The sequence below is a fragment of the Eretmochelys imbricata genome, chromosome 2 (assembly GCF_965152235.1).
Source record: "Eretmochelys imbricata isolate rEreImb1 chromosome 2, rEreImb1.hap1, whole genome shotgun sequence".
Lineage (NCBI taxonomy): Eukaryota > Metazoa > Chordata > Testudines > Cheloniidae > Eretmochelys > Eretmochelys imbricata.
Window position 1 is genome coordinate 26744304 of NC_135573.1, and position 16983 is coordinate 26761286.

Consider the following 16983-nt stretch of genomic DNA (forward strand, 5'->3'; position numbering starts at 1 on the left):
TATTCCAGTGGGGAATCAGGAGAAGTTTGTGTTCTTTTGCATAGGGAAATACCATCTTTCAGTTGACTGGCTGAGGTTTGTGCTGACCAAAAAGCCTGCTGAAATTCTGCTTCTTCCCCAGCACTGCTTCAGTTGAGTGTTCTGGACTAAGGTTTCAGCACTCTTGTCAATAAGATCTATTCAGCTGGTGATATGGGGATGTGCTTGTTGTTAAATAGCTACATGTGCAATTGGGAAGCACTGAGCGGGATTTAGAACCAGTGGAGTAGCAAGAGACCATGCAGGCAGGAGGTGAAAAGGGGAAATATAGAAGCAAGTTGTTCAAAGGGATCCTATCTTATAATCCTATTCCTTGTGCCTAAACAATTTTGTCTACGATCGTAAAATTAATACCTAAGCTACAGTAACTGAAAGAATATTTTTTTTCAGTGTGTGTATTTTGTGTTACAATATTTGATGTATACTCCGTATCACTGTTTTCCTTAGGATAGTCAATTTCTTCTATTATGTGGATGTTTCACACAATAACAAAAATAATTTAAGTAGGAGAACATGATCGTAAAAGCAGAAGAATTGGCAGGGAGACTTGGAGGTTGGGAAGGAGGGAACGAATGTTAATACCTGGAACTGCTTTTAACCCAACTTTAAGTTGAGTAACTTAGTTGATTATTTCTGATTTTAGTGTGGGAATTGTAAAATTTTTTGTCAATTTGAAGTTGTTCAGATGGGACTTCAGTGGAAGCTTCTGGGTGCTCAGTACTTCTGAATCCAATCTACTTACGTGCCTAATTGTGGCCTCTGGGACTTAACTTTAGGAATCCAGGTTTTTTTTACAGTGGCATATTTTTTAAAACTGGCACAAAACAGCTTTAACAAGATGTTGAGACTTGAAGCATACAGCATTTTTCTTTGTTTTTTGGATCTCCCTTTCTGATCCAGAGTCTCAAGTATATGGCCATGGTTTTCAGTGGCATTTCACTGCCTGCTTTATTGCATTTAACTTCATCTGTAACCTGCGTTTGGAGTGGGATTTTTCAGAATTGTTGAGCATTGGCTTGGTCTTTTTCCACTGAAGTCAGTGAAGCCAATGGGAGTCGTACCTAAGGGAGCAGAGAGGCCAACACTAAACGTGTTGGGAGGAGAAAAATCGTATCTTTCGTGTAGATATAGAAACTTACATCTTAGTGTTCTCCTTTTCAGGTGTTGTTGATTTGCCTGAGGAAAATCGAGAGGCTGCCTACAATGCTATCACTTTACCTGAGGAATTTCATGATTTTGACCAGCCACTGCCTGATCTAGAGTAAGCTTCCTTTCTCCTACTAAAGTAGGCTTGCTTTTCTGGAGTAGCAATTTCAAATCTAAATTTATAATGGCAGATAAGCACCATTTCAAATTGGATACTTCACCTTTTTTAAAAATGAAATACTTCTTTTTGCCTGGGTTATTCCATAGTGGGAACTCCTGGAATGCAAATTGCTATGCTAATATTTATTTGGTTTACAGTTAAATTTAAAATGTATTGTGTAAATTGAGAAACAAGTCACAATATGTTCCAAGTTATTTGTTTTCCTAACCATTTACCTTCACGCTCTTTGCTTTGCATTATATAAATTTAAACTCTTGCTGAATGTAGTTTGTTATTCCAAAATCGACCTTCGTGCCACAAGAGGCACGGTATATCTGTAGCTTTTCTTTATTCCTAGCTCCCTAGAAGCTGATCACAATTTCTGTTGCCTCACTCTAAGTATATCCTGAAGTCATATTTGTTTATGTTGTCACATTTATTTTAGGTTTGTCTTCATGACTATATTTATACAAGTGCATGATATATTTCTATAGACTGGCTTCATAATAAAACAATAGTCTGTTAAGTAACCTGTAAATTGTTTTAAATTGATGAAATATAATCAAGGAAAGTCTTTTAAAACTGTGTGTTCTTTTTATTTAAGCGATATTGATGTGGCTCAACAATTCAGTTTGAACCAGAGTAGAGTGGAAGAAATTACAATGAGAGAAGAAGTGGGCAACATCAGTATTCTTCAGGATAATGACTTTGGTAAAATGCTTTTATATTTTTAATATATGTACTAAGTTAGGTTTTGCTAGCTCTTGGACTGAAATGAAAGTTTCACAAATCATGTGGAAATACTACAAAGTGCGTTAATTTGCTCTGAGAATTTTACATGAAATATCACTAAATGTGTTAGTCAGATGCTCTTACAAGAGTGAATACCCTCATTATAGGATGAGTTTTCCAAAAATCTGTCATCTAATAGCCAAAAAAATTGTTGCTGCTTGTAAAGAAGCAACAATAACCATTTGTCAGGTAGATTAATACTTAAGTGAATGTGTGAAATGTTAATTTTCTCTTTAAACGTGGCAGTCTAAATTCATTAGCCAGCAGCTCTTTTCTTACTATTTTCATTGCATTCAGAAATTACTATTTGATCCCTTATAACTTTCTCTTAGTGACAAAGCAATTGCAATGATGAAAGTGGTATTCTGAGATTTATTGTTTCAATATTTCTTGGTGTATAGTTGTACAAAGAGTGCTTTGAACTGATAAAAATGTGTATGAATATGCTAAAATTTAAGTTTTCTGTGCACCATGCTTGTTTAATATTATCCATAAAATAGGAATCTGTTAATCAGTAGACTACACACGGGATTAATAGACCTCTCTGGTATTAATCTGTTTTTGGGTGTGCATTAAACACAAACTTCGTGCATAGGAAGCTTTCTTGGAATAGATACAATGGACTCTAAAATTAATATTTTAAATGTTTTGGTGCAGTACTGAAGCCATTCTCAATAGGTATGCTTAGGATATATTTTCTACATAAGAAAGATAACTGTTCAGGTGGAGGACAAGGGAGGAAGTTGTTTTGAACAAACCTATGAAATTAAAACAGCACTGAAGAAAGTACCTTCAATGTGTCCACCATTAATTCTACATTTAAAAGAGTAATTAATCGATAAATTGTAAGAGTTGAAAACTATAGAAAATAATTGCATTTTTGTGAACAGAAATAACTGTAAAACTTACTGAGAAATTAGTTATAGAACTAAATTAATAATTCTTTTTTCTAGTGGGTCATTTTTTCATAGATTAAGTGAAGTGATTAATGTTCTGCTTGTTGATTTGCTTAAACCTAAATTCTTTATCTGTTTGGCTAAAATTATATTCTTACAGGTGATTTTGGAATGGATGATCGTGAGATGATGAGAGAAGGTAGTGCATTTGAGGATGACATGCTAGTGAGTACCAGTGCTTCCAATCTTTTACTGGAGCCTGAACAGAGCACCAGTCATCTTAATGAGAAAGCTAACCACCTAGAATATGAAGACCAATACAAGGATGACAATTTTGGAGAAGGAAATGATGGAGGAATATTGGGTATGTTTGAGAAATTAGTGTAGCAGTTGGGTTTTGTTAACTGTGCCTTATCTTCTGTCTAAATTGTAAGCTCTCTGGGGCAGGGGCCATGTTTTGTTGTTTGTACAGTACCTAATAATAATTACCCCAGTAAACATTTTCCTGTAAATTCAAACTGCATACTTTAAAATAAATCACTTTCCAAATTCAAGACACTCCACTGTACATGTGAGACTTGGAAGAGAAACTAGTATGTGAATCTTCTGGCTCATTTTAACCCCTCTGACTTCTTTGGGAGGGATTGAATTTATACAATGAGACGGTTAAATGTTGGATCCTTTTTTTCCCCTTAACTTTAAAAACCCTGTAGAATTCTTGAATGATGGACTTAATGTTTGCATGTTACACTTAAGCTTTGCATGCAGTTGAGAAATCAGAACATAACAGCGTACTAAGAAAACAGACACAAGTGTGACAGCTAACTTGACTTAATATTGTTTTGCTGGAGTTCACCTAAAAAACGCTACATTTTTTTTCTTTTGAAGGAGTATGACTGCTACAAAAAAAATTCAGATAGTTTGTGTATCTTTAGTATTTTAGTTTCTTGTGCTATTATAAGTATACAGCATTTTGATTACTTGGTTTTTTTTTTTTTTTTGGTTTTTTTTTGTTGTTGTTGTTGGTTTATGCACAATACCAAAACTGATTCTTTTGTCACTATTTCAGATGACAAACTTCTTAGTAATAATGATGGAGGCATCTTTGATGACCCACCTGCTCTCTCAGAAGGTGGGGTAATGATGCCAGAACAGCCTCCCCATGATGATATGGATGATGATGATAACGTATCAAGTGAGTATTTAATCTAGGACTAGGTTTCATTTCTTTTAAACTATGACTAGGAATTCTTTAGTTTCCTAATAAAACTTGTTGTGGACTGAAGTTTATAAAAGCTTGTGTTGAACCTGTTGATGTACTGTGTTTTCTTTGTGTTCCAACTTAGTCCAAGATGTTCAACTTTTGTTTTGTTTGGTAGTGGGTGGACCAGATAGCCCAGACTCAGTAGATCCAGTTGAACCGTTACCAACTATGACTGATCAAACAACACTGGTTCCAAATGAAGAAGAAGCTTTTGCTTTGGAGCCTATTGACATCACTGGTAAGTAAGCCATTTGAGAACACTTTAATTGAAATATTTGAGACCTTTTGATCTAGGAAAACCTTGAGTTAATGGAATAGAAATGAATCTCTTGGCATTATTGCTAACTCGGTTTAGTGGTGTGTGTCCCATTTTCTTTTCAGAACATGGAATTTTGTGTTGCTTTCCCAGTAAATTCACTTCCAGTTTTCTTAGAGCATATACAGTGCAGTCACACATACTGAAATATCGGCCATGCTTAGTCCCTTGCTAAGGCAGAACCTCAAGTTTTTTGTCCAGTTATCTAATAACTGTTGCGTGTTAAATCAGACATGTTCTTACTGAAACAAATTAAAATCTGCATACTAAAAATATATTTAGGACATAGCTGTCTGCAGCATATAAGAAGCAACTCATGGTGACATGAAGGAAAATAAATATTCTCATTTTAGTTCAGTTATTACTAAAATACTGTTTCTCTAGTCAAAATGGATGGTAGCATGGTTGAGTCGCTAGCAAAATGACTGGTACTGTATTTACTTGTTTACAATACATGTAACATTAAAAGCTAATAATATCAGTTCACATCTTAAAAGCACTGTACAAATATTTAGTGCTGCCACCAAATAGTAAAATTTCTTAAATTTAGGGAATTCTTAGGCAGTATATTTACTTGGAGCCTGTAGGATTTTTACTGTAACGTAGTATCAAGTCTCAGTTTCCCCCTCTCTTGTCTTCAACAGTCAAGGAAACCAAAGCAAAGAGGAAGAGAAAGCTGATTGTAGACAGCGTGAAAGAGCTGGATAGCAAGACTATTAGAGCCCAATTAAGTGACTACTCTGATATTGTCACTACTTTGGACTTAGCACCTCCCACTAAGAAATTGATGATGTGGAAAGAGACAGGGGGAGTTGAAAAACTTTTCTCTCTGCCTGCTCAGCCTTTGTGGAACAACAGACTATTGAAGGTAACACAGATTTCTGAAGGTTTATTTTTAAATGAATTATATTAAGGACTGATCATGTGGTTGAGGCTGAAAGCTTATGTAGCAAGCAGAAATGTGCATTAGCAGCATCTGGTAAATAGTACATTTTTGAAAACTTCCTACAACTGAAAACAAACTTCTGGAGTCTGCATGTAGTTCAGTCACTGATAGATAGGCTTGGAAGGATTAGCTTTTTAACAGTAAATGTCGATCAGTGGTGGTTTTTCACCCCACACACACCAAGGAAAAAATATTTTCATCTGATTGAAATTTGCAGGTCATGAAAGTAAGAAAAATGTGTGACAACTTACTTTGATTTAAGGCTATTTACTTTGTTTTGACATATGTTGACAATTTGATTTAACTTGAATCTTTACCTTTTTGACTCTCAACATCTACTTTCATTAAATAGTTATTGTCTGATCCCTATAATTTTGCACAACTATGAAAAATGTAAATCGATAAAATTTTTAAAATGCTTAAAAAGAAACATCTGTCTTAGTCGAAGCTATTAAAAAAAAAAATTGGATTCAGCCAAGCCTACTGATGTAACAATTCTTAAACATTCAGAGAAAGAAGCTTTTTAAAACAAGGGCACATAACGAGAAGTCCATCTCTGAAACAAATAGAATATGAAAAATTATGGGGTAACTGCAGATCAGAGAACTACTAGTCTACAGGAGTGATTTGTTTTTTCTTACAGCTTTTTACTCGCTGTCTTACGCCTCTTGTACCAGAAGACCTCAGAAAGAGGAGGAAAGGTGGAGAAGCTGATAACTTGGATGAGTTCCTTAAAGACTTTGAAAACCCAGAGGTGCCCAGAGAGGAACCGCAGCAGCAGCAACAGCGAGATATTATTGGTTTGTAACTCATTAAATAACATGTTCTACTTCCTTTCAAAGCTTAATTTTCACTTGGACTCGTCCTTTGTATTAAATTACTAGAGGGGAAACATTTACCTAGGTTATAAAGCACAGGGCTTTGTAATTGCTCATTGTATATAGCTTGTTATAGTCAGTAACTCCTTTGTTGGTAGATCTCTTTTCTAAATATAGCAGACTTACATGAGACAGCTGTGTTCAGTGGATTAAATGAGCACTAAGGGCTGGTCTGCGCACACACGTGCACTGATTTAACTAAATTGACTTTTGCATCAATTTAATTAAATCCGTGCAGAAACTGTGTGAGTGTGAAAATAGGGACCTAACTGTTGTAAACTCTGGAGGTGCTGTGAGTTGATCGATGTGAGTTTAAAAAGTGACGTGATTTATAAACTACTTTATATACAATGAAATCAAAATACCTATTTATAAAATATATTGAATATTACAAAATATAGATGAACCTATCTTGGAAGAGCCAAGCCGTCTACAGGAATCAATGATGGAAGGCAGCAGAACCAATTTGGATGAATCTGTCATGCCACCCCCACCACCTCAAACAGGCGTAAAGCGCAAGGCTCAGCAAGTGGAACCAGAGCCTGTATTACCTGTGAGTAAGATTACAGTGAAGATGTGAGTCACACAGGAGTGGTGACTATATGCTCTGCAAAGAAAGCCTAGAGCATCCCTTATCTAGAAACAGATAACATTCTGTGGTGGGAAGGAAGTGGTATTAGTCTCTGCTACAAATCCTGAAAGTAATTCTCCCCACCCCCCACCCCGCAGAATCATATCAAGGTGGGACGGTGTCCTACAGAATTTGAGTAAAAATAAAACCAGCCCCCACACAGTAAGGTCATTGTAAAAAGGTCTATAAGGGAAAAGCAGTGCTATGCTAAGCCCTTACATTTAAAGGAAAGAGAGTCCCAATGCATTTGTTAACATGTTTGGAATACCTCTTACAATGAGAGTTGCTTCTATAACCACTCAATATATGATGTAATTTAATGCGAGTTTCACCAAGACATAATTCAATGCAACACACAGTTATAGTATTGCTTGTGGTCCTGTCTATCTTGGTGTAAAGAATTGCTTGTTGACTGTCTGTTTTGGCAAGAAAAACCTCAGTTACCTGTCTTCAGCCTTCATTTATAAAATGAGGAACAGTTAGCCACTTGGGTACCTCTGCTTCAGTGTTTAGCAAGCAGTGTATTTCCAGTTCTCCACGATCTGTGGGGAATGGTGTCTTCAGTACCCTATTTGTAAGTCACTTCTGAAAATATTAGCTAGTACCTTCCATTCCAATGTCCTCATTCTTGTCCCACAGAGGATGCCACCATGGTTTTTAATGCATTGAAGAGTCATTTCCCCAGTCAGTTGGTAATGGGGTTTATACAGCAATACATCTGGCTATCTGGAGGTCTTAAAGCTATGTCTCACCCAAAGTACATCATATTACTCTATAATAAGATCAGTTCCCAGGGTGATGTCCTAAACCAACTTCTTGGGAAACAGACTTGTGTTACTAATATTTTATTAGAATTTCTAGGTTTAATGGAATCTAAGGGAAATAAATATGTTGTATTTCTTTGCAAAGAACACAGATTATTTGTAGCAAGTGCCTTGAAAATTAGAAACTTGGATTAAATTCAATTTTGTGGGATTATAAAGATGCCAAATTGTATATTTAAGATGTTCAGACCTAAAAGTTCCAGTGCTGCAATCTTCAAGTTAACTCCCATGTAACATTACTGTCTCGTGTGTTCTCAAAGCCTCAGCCATTACAACAGTTGGAAATGCCACCTGTAGAAATGCCTCCAGAAGAGCCTCAAAATATCTGCCAACTAATACCAGAGCTGGAACTTTTGCCAGAAAAAGAGAAGGAGAAGGAAAAAGAGAAGGAAGAGGAAGAAGAGGAGGAGGTAGGCATGAGCTCTTAAGGATCTGTCTATAGATTTGACACAGGAATGACTCGGTGGGGTTCCTGAAGATATATTTTTACTGCCATCTCTTTACTTGTGACATCCCTTAAACTAAGTGTTTCAGCTAAGGAAGCATTTTCTGGTTACGTGGGGAGTGAGACAGATAAAGGGTAGAACTTTGAGATATGGAGAACACTCTTGATTGCATGCTTGACTTGATGAGCTGCTCAACTGATTGGAGAGGTATTGACCATACTTTACATACAGTTAACAGCTATACATGTTACATTTTGAACTGTTATCAGATTTTAAATGTTGATCAATTTTGTAAAAAACAAGTTTTATGAAAAAAGTTTAAGATCAAATGAAATGTTTTCACAAATCTAAAATTTTTCTCTAGAACTTTAAGCATTCTGTTGAGTTTGAAACATAAACATTACAGAATTATGATCATGAGGCTGACTTAAATGATTTCCACTGCACAAGCTGAGAGAAATTTAAAAGTAAACAGAGTATAAGTGACCAATTAAGTTCATTTAAACTGTACATTCTTTGGAACAAAGATTGTAACTTCTTATGTGTTGAAAAGGAGCCCTGATCTTGATGTGGCCTCTTGAGTGTTAACGTAATATGGATTTTAAAAAATAAGGCATGAATGGCCTAGGTGAAGACACTTTGCAGTTTAGATTTTAAACTGACAATGTTGTGTACATAGCACTGTGGTCATGTAAAAAGCCATGTGCATACACAAAGGAATAATGTACATATAACTTAGTGTGGTACCATGCAAAGGATCAGACAGGCACCAAAACATAGTTTTCAAAACCCACAACTATCACATCAGAGTTCTAGAAATAAGGATGTCTCCTTAAGCTTGCAATTCCTGAGTTTGCCAGTTGGCAGTGGCTTTTTTTGCTTAAACACAGTGATGGTGGGACAGTAGGAAAGCCACAAATCAACCTGTAAATTAGTTTTCATCCTGCTTTGAACAGTATTAATTGAAGCAAAAGGAAATTAAATATTTGAAGATTACTGAAGCAGATGAGATGAGATTTGGCTTGCAATCTTACCTAGCATTTTCAGTGTTTCAGAAAGTGCTTCTTTTTGGAATGTAGAGCATTTCCTTTAAAAGTTGAGTTTACTCTCCATAAGGAGAGGCAGGATGCTCTTGTAGATGAAGTGCAGGAATGGGCATTGAGAGACATAAGTTCTAGTCTCGGTGCCACAGATTTCCTCTGTAGCTTTGAGCAAATCACTTTTCTGTGCCTGTTTCATGGGACTCGAAGAATCCAAACATCTGCATGACAGTTCTGCAGCCAAAGCCCACATCACTGGACACAGGTCTGCCTCAGGTGTTTTAATTGCTGTGTAAACGTACCTTTAACATACAATTATAAGGACAGGCAAGTAGCCTTTTGTCAATTACTTTTAGTCCCACCAGGATATCCAGTTTCCTTTTTGTTGCCATTCTTCGTCATCCCTTGTAAGTCAGGCCATCTTGACCTTCCAGCTAATTCTTGATTGGCTTGAGGAGAAGAGTGCTGAAAACAGATCTAGAAGCATAGATTTCATTTCACAATTTAAGTGTGTGAATATTAACCTAAGCCTACAAGTGTTCTTTAAGTGTGAATTTATTGTTGGTTGCAGGAAGAAGATGGTACCGGGGGTGATCAGGATCAAGAAGAAAGAAGATGGAATAAGAGAACTCAGCAGATGCTTCATGGCCTTCAGGTACATATAGCACTTGTCTTTACAATTACTTCTTGAACCAGTTTAGTGTGTTTTGACCAATGAAGAGGTCATCTAAAAGCTAGGCTGACAGTGGACACCACATACCTGACTGATACTTTAAAGGTTTGATTTTGAAATGAGCGTGGAAAAAGTGTAGGTTGTGATTAGGTAAATCATTGAAAGCACTCTCTAAAAGTAAACCTGTGTATTCACACATTGTGCAATAGAGGGACAGTTGAGCCAGATACTTGTAGAACTCTAATGACAGGTCCTACTTTTGGGTCTGTACTTTGGCTTGCAGCAAAGGCAGGAACTCCAAAAACTCAAATTCCTAATTGTTTTCCAAGTAACACATACCAGCTCCTGCAGTGAAATCTAGGCACCTCACCAGCTCCTGCAATGGAACCTAGGCACCTCCAGTTCTTTCAGCTGCCTGCAGACTGCATTTGGAACGCCTAACCTTCATTAGCAAATATCTCAAGTTATGGAACCACTCTTGACCACTTCCACAAAGAGAAGCAGTACTCAGTAAAATTGGCCAAGAACCATATGAATGCAGCTCAGCATTGGGTGTGAATGGTCTTTCCAATCATATATACTAGAAACAGCTGTACTTCCTACCATTATCACATACTTCAAACACACACATGACTGAGATCCTGACCTTCATCCTGCTGTTGAGCAGGAGCTTGAGCAACTGTCTGAGGGAACCTTTCGAAGAACTTGTATCCCTGAAGTTGGTCTTAATTTAGAGAGTCAAGTCACTGTATACTATATCAGTTTGCAGACCAACAAAATCATTCCTGCTGTCTCAGGAAACCCTACAAGTGTAGGATAAAGCCATATCTCCAGATGTTGTTATATAGCTGACAGTTAATTTGTATGAGTTCTAGCTGAATCTGGAGCACATGGATCAGATTGATGTTGAGTAGGACATAAGAGTTCTGTTCCTGTCTGTGAACAACAAAATACTGGTTCCATACAAGGCACCATGAAAAGACTCTGCTGAAGAGTCTCGTAAAAGCTATGGAAGAAATTCACATATGACTTTGCTACTTTCTCATAGCAAAATCTCTCTGAGCCAGTTCATGAGAAGCATACATTCTCAGTCCTGCTTGAAATAAATAGGATCCCCAACATTGTTGGGGTAGGTCAGCAGATAAGTTTGAACTGAATTCCAGGAATCCAATCACCTTGCTACATCTCAGTCTAGAAGCCATCTCTTTGTAGGCATAATTCTTGAAGAAATATTTTTTCTGATCAGTTGTCTGAACCCCAGCTGCTTTTGACACTAGTTTGTGTAGATGAGCACGAGTTTTGCATTTGGGCATAAAAGTGCACAAATTTGAGCAGAAAATTGTTGTGATCTGGTGCAAAAAAGGCCCCCCCCCACACACATTACTTGATCTCCTTGACCTGTCAGTCGGGATTCCTTTTTCCCTCAATTCATGTGACAGCTCTTTAATTTCTACAGACACTGAAGATAACCCACTTTCTCAATATCTGGTTTAGGGAGAGGGGACTGGAGCATTTATAATACTCCATTTAAAAGCCTGCCTGTCCTGTGCAATAGTAATGTGGCTTTAGCTGCTGATAAAAGCTCCTTTTAGTGTCACATTGAACATATGAGCTCACTTCATACATGGAAGTTGTAGTTAAAATCACTGATTTCTCATTCTGCAAATTGAACGTCAGTGATCTGTCCTGACTAAATTCTTCACAGATGAAGCTGGTGCTCAGAAGCATCCCAACTTCTTTCTGAATACAGTGTCAGAGTTCCACTTTAGGCCTTATCTGTTATAAGTTGAATAAGTTTAACTGAAGGAATAAAATTAATTTAGTTAAACTCCTGCAAACCCTTTTGTGGATATTTGTGTTTTGGTTTGACTATCCATGGATCTTTTCCCAACCAATAGACTTTGTAAGACAGACCGTTCTCTACACTTACATCTACTGACTGTAATTTATGTTCAGCTAGAAGCTGTCACTTTGGTCTGTCATTACAAAAGCATTGTTGGCTAGGAGAATCTCAATTCTCCGGAACCTTAGCAATTTTGAAAAAAGGAGTGATTTGGGATGCTCTCACCTGAAAGGTGTCTGATGTTAGGGGCTTATTCCTTCACCCACTTACTTCCCTGGTGCTTCTCGCATGAACAGAGAGCAACAATACCTGAAGTCCAAAGGTGCAAACAATTCGATGTTTATTGGGGTGAACTTCCAACAAGCATGATTCCAGTTTCCTTCCTTAGTGTCCCCCTTCCCAGCTCTGACACCACAGAGCCTTATCTGTGTCCCTGTTCCCATTCCCCCCCTTAGAAAAACATGATTCCCATTCCCCCCATTAGCAAAACATGATTCCAGTTATATCCCACCACCTTAATTAGTTTACACCCAGCAAAATTAATTATACAGCAGACAGAAACAATCACAGAACCAGACAGGGATTATACAGACAAACAATAGGGAAATGGGGACTACAGTGATAGAACAACACAGAAATGAGGATTTCACAACTACGTCTATAAAGACATAAGTGTTTCCCAGCTGTGTCTATTGATAAGTGAGTTCTTGCCAGGCAGGATGCTATCAAACTAAGTTTCCTTTTACATTTTCTAGGCACTTCCCTTTCTCTGGAGGTGATAGGCATTATCAGGACAGGATTGTATTCCTAACAGTGCAATAGCACCTTCTTTCAATGACACTAGTTTGGAATGTAAAGATGTGACCATTCGCTTCCCAGCTTAAGGCTGCCTCTGCTGCTTAGCCAGAGGCCTTAGCCTAAGAACAGGGCTTCAGACTGTCACAGTAAGAGAAGGCCCTTACACTGGCAGACAGTGATTTTAATTCTTTCTTTTATACCTCTATAACTAGCTAAGTGATAAGAATACACCTAAATTCTTAGAGTATAGGCCTTTACAGACAGGCCTGAATATCTATATCCTAACATCTGATTTTTCAAAAGTACCCACTGTTGGAAAATCAAGCCCCCTTTAAAAAAAAATCTCAAATTGAGCATTCAAAAATATAGGCACCCATAATCTCTAGTCATTTTTGGAAATCTTGTCCTTTACTTGATTACTGTAATATGTGTCTTCTCCAAAATACTTACCCAATCACAGGCAAACATATGGCTTTAGGTGGTTTGGGATTCTACCAAGGGATTGAAATTACTTGATCTCACGTGTATTGTTTATATCTGTCTCTAGTTGTTGTTTCTGGGAGAACAAGTGGCGTATCTATCACAGGTGTGCTCCCAGCTCAAATGGGGATTAATTTGACAGCCAGTGTATCCTGAGTTGGGGGAGAGGTAATAGTCACCTGCCCCGGCAGCTGTGGATGACATTAAGTGGAACCTCAAATCCTGAATACAGTTGCCCCTCCCTGTTGATTAAAACATCCTGCACCCATTAGTGATGATTGCCTTGGCTCCAAACCCACAGCTGCCAAAATACTTGACTTTTGTACTTACCAGTGTTGATCATAATTGGGTATGTAGAATTTTGGGGGGGCTTATTTATGGTATCAACCAACTTTTATGTGTGTGCGTGTGTGTGTTTTTTTCCAGAGGGCTCTTGCTAAGACTGGAGCAGAATCTATCAGTTTGCTTGAGCTGTGCAGAAACACAAACAGAAAACAAGCGGCAGCAAAATTCTACAGTTTCTTGGTACTCAAAAAGCAGCAAGCTATCGAGCTGACACAAGAAGAGCCATACAGCGACATCATTGCAACACCTGGTCCCAGATTCCATATAATTTGAATGGTTAGATACATCATGGCTAGTGTTAATTTCACTAGTGCATATGTATTGCCCCATGTGTAGGGCCCACAAGACCATTGAAGAAAATTTAGATTTTAATTGTCTGTACAAAGTCCTTGGTTTTCTTTTGGTTTTGGTTCTTGTATTTTAAATTTACCACTTTCATTTTTAGTGACACTGCTGGGGTGGATGGCTTGAGTTCCAACTGCAAAAACAAGACAAGCAATTCAAGGACCCAGATAAAGATTGTTTTATTCAGAGCAGTTGTGTGCAATATTGGTGCATGTAATGTTGAGTGACAATGAAAATGTCTTACTATAATTGGATTAGCTTAACTCAGTGATGATATTTTTAATCTACACAAGTAAACCTGAAAGGCCAACCTATTGTCTGATTAAAAACTTTGCCAAACTTTTCTAATATGTTCTGTCTGCTTCTCATAGTAATGAATTTTTCCTTCCCTAGATTTCTGTGTCTGTTTTCTTCCTGGGTACCATGGGTCTCTTGCAGCTGCCAATGTGAATGGTAGTGCCCGGCATGTGAACTTTGCTTTGTCATTTTTGCAGTAGGATTTTGTAGCCCTTGATGCTAAAGGAAAACAGATTTCTATGGAAAGCACTTCCTATAACTGATCCTACTTGTGCAGGAGGACAGAGCATGTGTAAAACATCTTAGATAAAACATTCCTTTTCATTTATCACCTCATTGCAGTCCACTACTGATGATGGCTAGCTACTGTTAATAGACAGCAAATAAAAATTCTAGTAATTTCATTTAAAGCTTAAAATATCAATATGCTTTAGGTTTGATAGAGCTGTACATAAACCCCAAACTTTTTTAAAGAACAGACTTCTGGATTGTATATTTTCTGACATTAAGCAGGCCAATGAAGATGAGCTTAAGAGAAGTTGAACAGATTGCATTTGTAAAATATTGAATTAAATCAAGACACAACCTGTACTGAAAGGACAGCAAACTAAATATATAGTACAAGCAGACATAGTTACACTTAAAGCAAATGTTGCTGTGTAAAGTGTATTAATGGCTCTTCAGATATATTTATAGTTTTAGTATCTATTTTCCAATAATGCACACTCCTTTGTTCAGAACATTTTAACAGCTTTGCAAAATAAGTCCTATTGGTTTTACTATAAAGAATAAAAGCTTTACTGTTAGGACCAGATAGTATCAGAAATTATGTGAATATGTTGATTATGGAAACGTCTTAACTTTTTTAGGGCAAAATTATTCACACTGAAAGTTCTGGTTTTAATGTTGGCACTTTTGTGAAATGATTCTCTTTTGGGACTCTGAAATTTCAGTGTATACTCAAGTGTAAAATTATGTGAATGTTTTAAAAATTTGAGACTACATAATGACCGTGTTTTAATAATTGTTGAAAAAGTTAATTGTATAAAATAGTTACTGCAGCTTTATTTTCAACATAATGTGCCTGTAAAACCATGATTTTCCCCTTTGTAAAAAGACATTGTAGATAACTTGAGTGTTTAATTATAGAAAGGTCATTTAGTTTCTTGTTACACATTTTGTTAGTCTGTTTTTTGTTGCTTTTCAAGGTTGATATTCTTGAAAATAGGTGATGCTGTATGTATAACTTTTCTAATAAAAATTGTTATAAGCTGTTTCTTGTTTGAATACCTTTCAGTGACGTTGCTTATTTTGGTATTAGGAGGAGACGTTAGTTCTTTAAAAAGGTTCTTAAAAACTCCCTCAAACATGTAAATACTTTTTGCCATTAGGAAGGAACACTTTAGATTGTGTTAATGATGCTGTATTTCTCTCTCATTTAAGTGCTCATGCTAAGAATGGCTGCCTGTGTATAGTCCAGAATTAGGAAATTAAACAAGGAGGCTGTCTGTAAAATGCATTTTGTCTTGGTTCCCATCCCTCCCTACCCCAAAAACAAATTCATATTCCTTTTTTTAGCACTGCAACTTACTTTGCTTCAAAAATTGCTTCTGAACGTGAATATTCTGGTATTACTGGGGTAGTATGAATGCCCCTGGCAGGTCTGAACACTTTGATCCGAGCCTGTAAAGAACATTACAGCTCCATTCATCTCATTTACTTCATTTCTGTAATTAGCTGTGCAATGCAGGGACTTAACTCTGTACCTGAACAATTTAATCTTCTTGAGCAGCATTCTTGAGTTTACAGTATAACTTATTTTTCTGCATCTTGCACTATTGCATAGCCAGAAGCCTCAATTCTGTCAGTGGTGATGGGTCTGTACTACACAAGATGGAAAATCTAGCAGGCCTTGGGAGCACTTGAGCCACCAGTTGCTGATCAGAAAACATGGACCACTGCAGTTAGACTATTTCTGGAAGGAAGTGTTTCCTAGCAAACAGGAAGTGGAATCCATGCCATCTTCCCTGGTGAAACTGAATGTCCACAGCTAACAAATCATCAACCTTTCCTTTCCTTTCTGAAAAACGTAGTAGTCCCCTGACATTCAAAGAGCTAACAATGGATGCAGAAAACCTCTAAATGCTGTCCTGGCTCCAAATTTCCATTTTAGGCAAAATCACTGAGAAAGTAATGACAACCGACCTTCATAATCCTCTTTTAGCACCCTAGGTGCTTGAAAACTTGACTTCAGGCACAAACGCAGCTTGGATAGTGTCTTAATGGCAGTAAATATGTCCCAAGTCAATGTTTTGACTGTCGACCACAAGGGATAGTGTCCAGCAAGTGGAATGAGCAAATGCTGTTTGTCCCAAAGTCCTTCAATTTCACAGTCGGGATTTATCATGCCTTTCTGCTCATTAACTGCGTGTGATCATCTGAGAGATGTGGAGATGCAATGGGATAGGCTGTTAACACACGCCAGCATTATTTTCTCTTTCTTCTGATACACCTATGCTATCCCCACTGCTAAGATGTTTCAGGGTAGTGCAGTAGCCAAACTCTGAATTCTTCCCTCCATTCACCTCAGGGGCATGTGAACTACTTGCTATGTGACAAATGATGTTGCAGAACACAATAGAAAAATTGAATTGCTATTAACCATTACCAGCCTAAGAAATGAACACTTTGGTGGAGTGCAGGCTGACTAAAAATAAATACTGTATGTATTGGTTTTGTCTCCATCTCCTAGGGTGGGATGAGGGATTTGGAGAATTCCAAAGCAAAGAATGAATTAAACCAATTGAATGAAGGCATTTATAAA

The 16983-nt window shown here is 37.3% G+C and overlaps 1 protein-coding gene across 2 annotated transcripts in view; it reads left to right on the top strand.

Annotated features, from left to right (window-relative positions):
• Positions 1 to 15433, top strand: part of RAD21 (RAD21 cohesin complex component) — a 32522-nt gene extending 17089 nt beyond the window's left edge. For both annotated transcript variants that reach the window (XM_077809863.1, XM_077809862.1), the window contains 11 exons: positions 1201 to 1300; positions 1950 to 2056; positions 3194 to 3397; positions 4103 to 4228; positions 4413 to 4535; positions 5258 to 5481; positions 6203 to 6359; positions 6839 to 6990; positions 8153 to 8302; positions 9950 to 10033; positions 13599 to 15433. In XM_077809863.1, coding sequence (XP_077665989.1) covers positions 1201 to 1300; positions 1950 to 2056; positions 3194 to 3397; positions 4103 to 4228; positions 4413 to 4535; positions 5258 to 5481; positions 6203 to 6359; positions 6839 to 6990; positions 8153 to 8302; positions 9950 to 10033; positions 13599 to 13790 — 1619 coding nt within the window. In that variant the 3' untranslated portion in view covers positions 13791 to 15433. The remainder of the gene's footprint in view (positions 1 to 1200; positions 1301 to 1949; positions 2057 to 3193; positions 3398 to 4102; positions 4229 to 4412; positions 4536 to 5257; positions 5482 to 6202; positions 6360 to 6838; positions 6991 to 8152; positions 8303 to 9949; positions 10034 to 13598) is intronic.
• The last annotated feature ends 1550 nt before the right edge of the window (positions 15434 to 16983 follow it).